The 7,347-nt window shown below is 40.7% G+C and overlaps 1 protein-coding gene across 1 annotated transcript in view; it reads left to right on the top strand.

Annotated features, from left to right (window-relative positions):
- The first annotated feature begins 3,640 nt into the window (after positions 1 to 3,640).
- ccdc90b (coiled-coil domain containing 90B) overlaps positions 3,641 to 7,347 on the top strand; it is a 3,887-nt gene continuing 180 nt past the window's right edge. Inside the window, exons 1-6 of the mRNA XM_035666735.1 lie at positions 3,641 to 3,788; positions 4,044 to 4,147; positions 4,780 to 4,881; positions 5,260 to 5,301; positions 5,483 to 5,554; positions 5,878 to 5,931. Coding sequence (XP_035522628.1) covers positions 3,764 to 3,788; positions 4,044 to 4,147; positions 4,780 to 4,881; positions 5,260 to 5,301; positions 5,483 to 5,554; positions 5,878 to 5,931 — 399 coding nt within the window. The 5' untranslated portion in view covers positions 3,641 to 3,763. The remainder of the gene's footprint in view (positions 3,789 to 4,043; positions 4,148 to 4,779; positions 4,882 to 5,259; positions 5,302 to 5,482; positions 5,555 to 5,877; positions 5,932 to 7,347) is intronic.

Genomic DNA, 7,347 nt, shown 5'->3' with positions numbered 1-7,347 from the left:
TCTCTCTTCCCTCCTCCTCCTGCTCCTCCTCTTCCTCTTCCTCCTCCTCCCTCCTCTTCTTACCTCCTTCTGGGCGGATAAACAAACAGGAGTCCATCAGTTGTAGGACAATAAATCCATCCAGCAGCTCTCTAAACAGAGAACAGGAGGAAAATTATGGGAAAAAACTACAAACAAATAAACAAACAAACAAACAAACAACAAATAAAAAACAAGATAAGGAACTTGTAGGTTTTATTGAACCCCTACAATAAGATTAGATGTTTCTTTAACTGACACAGCAGCAGAGAATACAGAGGACAAGAGATCACAATATAAATCACTTATTCACACTATATACAATATTTAAGTAGAATGTTATTATTATATTTGAGCCAGCTTAACTTAAATGAAACTATAACTTCACAATAACAATAGGGATAAAAATACAGTCGATGTATTAAACAAAGGAAATGATTGGATTCCCCACACAGTTAGAACACAGGCAGGGACAAGAAATAAACATGAAATAGAAAGTAAAGCAGAATATAAAGGGAAACAGAATGAGTTAGTCTATTTAAAAGGATTAAAATAAATAAATAAAAGTGATGTAGATTGTTCTCGTGTTTCCTGCGTAAAGTTACAGTCTCAGAGTATATGATCTTCTGTATACACCTTATAAACACTCAGGTGGTATACACAAACTTATTGACAGTGCTGTGGTCTGCGTTGTTGTTTTGTCCTATTAATTACTGTAAAAGGGTTTAATAAGGTTTAGGAGTGGCCGATATGATCCTTTTCTTTTATGTTTTGCTATTTGATAAAGACCCAAACAGTTAAAGTTTAAAGTTAAATGGCACAGAACTTTATTTCTGATTCAACAAACCCTGGAGGAGGATTTACTTTATTTATTGGGTTTGTTTTTGGAGATCGCATTGTAATATAATTTATTATTTCACTTTTTAATTGTCGTGTAGCAATAACAATAAGTGACGTAATCATTTAGGGTGCCTAAAGGTCGGGCCTTCATAAAGTCAGGATTTTCTGAGTCTTCGTTGCTAGGAACTATAATGATTCCTGTTTAATGTAATGTCCGCCTCTGAAGCAGCGGCCACCAGTCTCTAATTAAAATTAAATTAAATTAAACTTGTCGGTGGGGGGAACACAGGCCATTGCTTTCTGTCGGGGTTGTTTCACAGGCGATCCCAGTAATTGTGGATGAATCCCACCGGTCCCCTGGGAAAGCAGCACGGTGCTCAGCCTGTTTCCGGTTGTCTCCGCGGCTTGCGTTTGTGGTTGTCAGTGAAACAGACTCAGCTGTTCAGCAATAAACTGTTATTAACTTTATTACTTTATTTAACTTTATTCAACTTTAGAAGCCGCGGGCAGCAGGCTTCGGGCGATGCACGCGCTACTGGCGGCGGTGGTGTCGGCGCGGGGAGGCGTCGCGTGGAGGAGGTGAGCGGACGTGATGACACCCCCCTGAATGTCACTGGGGGACCGCCCAGTTGCATGCTGGGTCCAGAGAGTACCCTACGTTGTACTTAAATAAGCTGCAGCTATCCGGAGTAAAAGTACTCGGATACTTTCCACCTGAAATAAAGAAGTCGGTACTTCCTGGTTCAGGAGCTGGTTGCTTAGTCAACGGCGACTTCCAGGAGTTACCGGACTGGTTGAACAGATGCTTAATTGGGCGTGTTGCTGTCTGCTGCTGTGTGTGTGTGGTGTCTTCTGTGGGTGTCTCTGTGTGTCTGGTGTGGTGTGTCTGGTCTGTGGTGGTGTGTCTGTGTGTGTTGTGGGGCCCGCCACGTGTGTGTCCTGGTGGTGGTGTGTTTGTGGTGTGTGTGTGTGCTGTGTGGTGTGTGTGGTGTGTGTGTCTTGTGTGATGTGTGTGTGTGTGTCTTGTGTGTGTCTGCTGGTGTTGTGTGGGTGTTGTGTGTGGTGTGTGTGTTGTGTTTGTGTGTCTCTGGTGTTGGTGTGTGTTGTCTCTTGTTCTGTCTGGTGTGTGGTTGTGGGTGTTTGTGTTGTTGGTGTGTGTGTGTGGGTGTTCTCTGTGGTGTTCTGTGTTCTGTCTGTGTGTGTCTGTGTGTGTGTGTGTGTGGTGTGTGTGTGTGTGTGTTGTGTGTTCTGTGTGTCGTGTTGTGGTCTGTCTGGTGTGTGTCTGGGTTGTGTGCTTGTGTGTCTGGCTCTGTGTGTGGTTGGTGTGTGGTGGTGTCTCTGTGTGGTGTGTGGTGTGGTGTTCTCTGTGTGTCTGTGTGTGTGGTTGTGTGTTGGTGTGTGTGTGGTGTGCTGTGTGTGTCTCTGGGTGTGTGCTGTGTCTGTGGTGTGTCTGTGTGTGTGTGTGTGGTGTTGTGTGGTCTGTCGTGTGTGTGGTGTGTGTCTGTCTGTGTGTGTCTTGTGTGTGGTTGTGTTGTCTGTGTGGTCTGCTGTGTGTGTGTTGTGTGTGTCTGGTGTGGTGTGTGTGTGGTCTGGTGTGGTGGTGTGTGTGTGTGTGTCTGTGTGTGTGTGTGTTGTGTGTCTGTGTGTGTCTGTGTGTGGTGTGTGTCTGTCTGGGTTGTGTGTGTGTGTGTGTGGGTGTCTGTGGTGTGTTGGTGGTGTGGTGTGTGTGGTGTCTGGTGTGGTGTGTGTGTCTGTCTGTGTGTGTCTGTGGTGTGTGGTGTGTGTCTGCTTCTGTGTGTGTGGGTTGTGTCTGTCTGTTGGTGTCTGTGGTGTGGTTGTGGTGTGGTGTCTGGTGGTGTGTGTGTGGGTGTGTGTCTGTGTGTGTGGTGGTGTGTGTGTGTGGTCTGTGTGTGTGTGTGGTGGCTGTGTCTGTGTGTGTGTGGTGGTGTGTGTGTGTCTGTTGTGCTGTCTGTGTGCTGTGGTCTGTGTGCTGTCTGTGTGTGTGTGTGTGTGGTGTGTCTGTGGTGTGTCTGTGGTGTGTGTGTGTGTGTTTGGTGTGTGTGTGTGTCTCTGTGTGTGTTTGTGTGTGGTGTGTCTGTGTGTGTTGTGTTAGTGTGTGTGTGTGTGTGGTGTGCCTGTGTGTGTGTGTGTGTGTGTGGTCTCTGGGGTTGTGGTGTGTCTCTGCTGTGTGTGTCTGGTGCTGTGTGTGGTGGTGTGTGTGTGTGTGGTGTGTCTCTGTGTGTGTGTGTGTGGTCTGTGGTGGTGTGTGGTGGTGGGTGTGTGTTGTGGTGTGGGTGGTGTGTGTGGTGTGGTCTTCTGTGTGGTGTTGCTGTGTGTGTGTGTTCTGTGGTGTGTCTGTTGGTGTGTGTGGTGTTGTGTCGTGTGGTGTTGTGGTGGGTGTGTTGTTGTGTGTGTGTGGTGGTGTGTGGTGTCTCTGTGTGCTGGTGTGGTGTTGTGTGTGTGGTCTGTGGGTGTGTGTGGTGGGTTGTGGGGTCTGTGTGTGTCTGTGTTGGTGGTGTGTGTGTGTTGTGTTCTTGTTGTGTGTGTGGTGTGTTGTGGTGTGTCTGTGTGTGTCTGTGTGTGTCTCTGTGTTGTGTGTGCCTGCTGTGGTGTGTGTGGTGTGTGGTGCCTGCGTGTGTCTGTGTTTGTGTGTCTGTGTGCTGTCTGTGTTGTGCTCTGTGGTGTGTGTGTGGTCTTGGTGTGGTGTGGTGTGTGTGTGTGTGTGTGTCTCTGTGTGGTGTGTCTGGTCTGTTGGTGTGTTGTGTGTTCTGTGGTGGTGTGTGTGGTGTGTGTGTGTGTGTGTGTGTTAGACTTCCATGTGGCGGCGCCCGTGGCGACCTTCAACCTGAGGAAAGTTGAGCTAACTCCTCTCGAGCAGCGTAAACTGACCTTCGACTCTCACGCCATGGCGACGGAGCTGGAGAGCAGCGGTGAGTCGTCAAAGAGGCCCCCGCCCCATTATTATTCCCTAACTTTAATCCTTAATATCATTTAGAGGGAGTTTTATATAAACTCACAGTTAAATTATCTCTAGAGACCAACAGGCTGTAAACATGTTTATTTTAATCTGAGGCGTTATGGAGACTCCTGCTGGAGCCAGCCTCTAGTGGCCGTTAGAGGAACTGCAGCCTTTGGTTCAGGACTTCTGTGTGTTGTTTTAGAGACGAGGTCGTTCTGTGTTGCAGGTTTTGAGAAGCGTCAGGCGGAGCTGATCGTTTCGGCTCTGGTCACTCTGACGACAGCGAACATGGACATCGTTTATAAAGACATGGTGACCAAAGCCCATCAGGTAGGACGCCAGAGAACACACGATCCATGATACACAGTTATTCACTTTATTTAATCAGGTAGAGAACGGATGAAATCATCTGAAAAAAATACAATATTAGTCTAATTTAGTGACAATATTTCATCTCCCAGTGAGCTGGTTTTTATTCATTTTGAGGTTTATAAGATTAAAACATAATCACAGCAGCAAAGATCAATAACAACTGAACCGAATAAACATTTAGAAATAGTTTGAACATTTGCATCGATGACGCTGAGCTTTGTTGATGCTAAAATGCTCCGATGTATTAATCTCAAAACATATCGATTTTATATTTTGAAAATATCAGAAATGGATTCAGCGTCCTCAATAGCCCAAAACCTCCTTTATTGTCCCAAACAGCCAATCAGCTGCTGAGATATCGTCCATAAGCTGATTATTAATGCTAATGATGCTAATGATGCTAATTGTCCAACATATGCAGCTTAGCATCAGTCAGTGTAACAGCCAGAATGAACATTAACCTTAAACTTTAAACTCAACAGTTCTGGTTCATATTGCTGCAGGTCGACTGTATTTCTCTCTGAGCTGTAACAGAGTAACAGAGTACTGTAGTGCAGTAGTCCTCAGTTTGACGCTGCAGTGTCTGGCAGGAGATCGCGGTGCAGCAGATTATGGCTCATCTGGACTCCATCAGGAAGGACATGGTGATCCTGGAGAAGAGCGAGTTCGCTAACCTTCGCTCTGAGAACACGGTAAGACCACATTTCTGTAATCACGTTCATGATTTTGGCGCCCACTGTGGACAGGAGCAGTAGTGTGGGGCCGATGATGATCATCTGTCACAGGTGAGTTTGAGGAAGTTGACCTGCATCAGTGATGTGGTTCCAGTGAGAGTCAGAGAGTCAGAGTTCATTGGTTGTGATGGAAAGGTAGAGCTGGACATCATCAGCGTAGAGGTGGTTCCTCCAGAGGACACAGACGTGTACAATCAGAAACTATATACAGTGAAATAAAATCACAAATATCTTTACCAAAAGAACAAGAACGGGAAAAATAAATGACAGAAACCTGAGCGTCACTTCCTGGTGTAGTTTATAAGTTTATTATAAAAGTCTCTTTACTTCCTGTAGAAAATGAAGCGGGAGCTGGAGCAGCTGCACAACCGACTGAAGGTGAGTTTGATTAAAGAGAGATATTAAATGATGGTTTAATGTGTCGGAGGATGTACTCTATGTCTGATTCAATGTTTCACATTAATTGATGGTTAATGTTAATAAGAGTGGATTAATGGAAGGGTTATTAATACTTTCTGTAGCAACCATCTGTAGTTTCACACCGTTTTCTTTTGTTCAGGAGGAGAGTCTGAAAGTCCGAGCAGAAACCAAACTGGACATCAACCTGGAGCGCAGCAGAGTCTCTGACATGGTACACACAAAGCAACCATCAGTACACAGGACTCAACCTGACAGCTTATATAATGACAGGATATATGTTAACAGTTATTGTAACGGACAGAGCGCTGGGTCTGTGAAGGGTGTTAAACCTGCATTCTATGTAAAGCCATCAGGGGGAGCAAACTTGTCAAACATGCTGTCAGATAATGGATCCAGATTCTGTTGTTGACATTTCTCTCCTCAGATCTGTTTAGCTGTTTATCTGGAATACAATTATAATAACATGTGTGAGCAAGAGAGCAGCCATTGTTTCCATGACAACATAAACTTCCTGATTTTGTGTTTTTCTGTCAGTTTACTGAACAAGAGAAGAAGCTGATGGAGGCCAGTACAGAGTTCCACCACAGGGTAAATAATACTGATTTATTACTGTTATAATAATGTTATAATACTGTTATCAATTGTTTATAAATAATGTTATAATGAATGTTATATTGTTATAATAATGTTGTATACGTTATATTACTGTTATGATGTTTATTAATATATGTTGTACATGTTACACATACTGTTATAAATAATGTTATAATACTGTTATAAATGTTATAATACTGCTGAATAATAAATGTTATAATAGCTGTTATAAATGAATGTTTAGAGTAGATACTGTTATAAAAATGTTGTAATGTTATACATCAGCTTTTTTTTCTTGTGTGTTAAATACATAATGTTGTGTAATGTTATAGATACTGTTTAAATGTTACTAATACTGTTATTAAAGTAATGTTATAATACTGTTATAAATACTGTTATGCAGCTGTTACTAATACTGTTTAATAAAAATGGTTGTAATGTTAATACATAACTGTTTATATTGTTATAATAATGTTTACTAAAATGTTATATTGTTATAATAATGTTGTATCATGTTATACTTCAGCTGGTTATGATGTTATAATAATGTTGTAATGTTATAAATACTGTTATACATAATGTTATAATACTGTTATTAATGTTTATAATACTGCTATAGATATATGTTATAATACTCGTTATGCACCCAATAATGTTATTACATACTGTAACAAAATGTTTGTAAATGTATATTAATACTGTTTATAATAATGTGTAATGTTATAATAGCTGTTATAATGTTATAATACTGTTATAATAATGTTTATTATACTGTTATAATACTGTTATACTGTATAATGCCACTGTTATAAAAATGTTGTAATGTTTATAATACCTTGTTATCAATTAATGGTTATAATACTGTTATAATAACCTGTTGTAATACTGTTATACTTACTGTTAGATGTTATAATAATGTTAATAACCGTTAATAATACTGTTATAGAACAATGTTATCAGATAATGTTAGTAATAATGTTGTATACCCTGTTAATTAGCTGTATGATGTTAATATAATGTATAAAATGTTAGTAATCACCTGTTATAATAATGTTACTCAATAATGTTCTAATACGTTATGAATACTGTTATACTGTTATTACATCAAATGTTATAATCACTGTTATCAAAAATGTTTGGTAAAATGTTATCAAATGAAAAACTGTTCATAAGTTATGAATACTGTTATAGATAATGTTATAAAATACTGTTCATACTGGTTATAATACTGTTATTAAAAATGTTTGTAATGGTATTATAACTGTTATAGATAGAATGTATAATATACTGTTATAATACTGTTATCACCGTTTATATATCCAATGTTATAGTATACTGTTATAAAAATGTTGTAATGTTATAATACTGTATAAATGTTATAATATGTTATAAAATGTTATAATACTGTGT

The sequence above is a fragment of the Morone saxatilis genome, unplaced genomic scaffold (assembly GCF_004916995.1).
Source record: "Morone saxatilis isolate NCDOM2014 unplaced genomic scaffold, NCSU_SB_2.0 Contig20, whole genome shotgun sequence".
In the NCBI taxonomy this organism is placed as follows: Eukaryota; Metazoa; Chordata; class Actinopteri; family Moronidae; genus Morone; species Morone saxatilis.
This window is presented reverse-complemented; position numbering and strand designations above follow the sequence as displayed.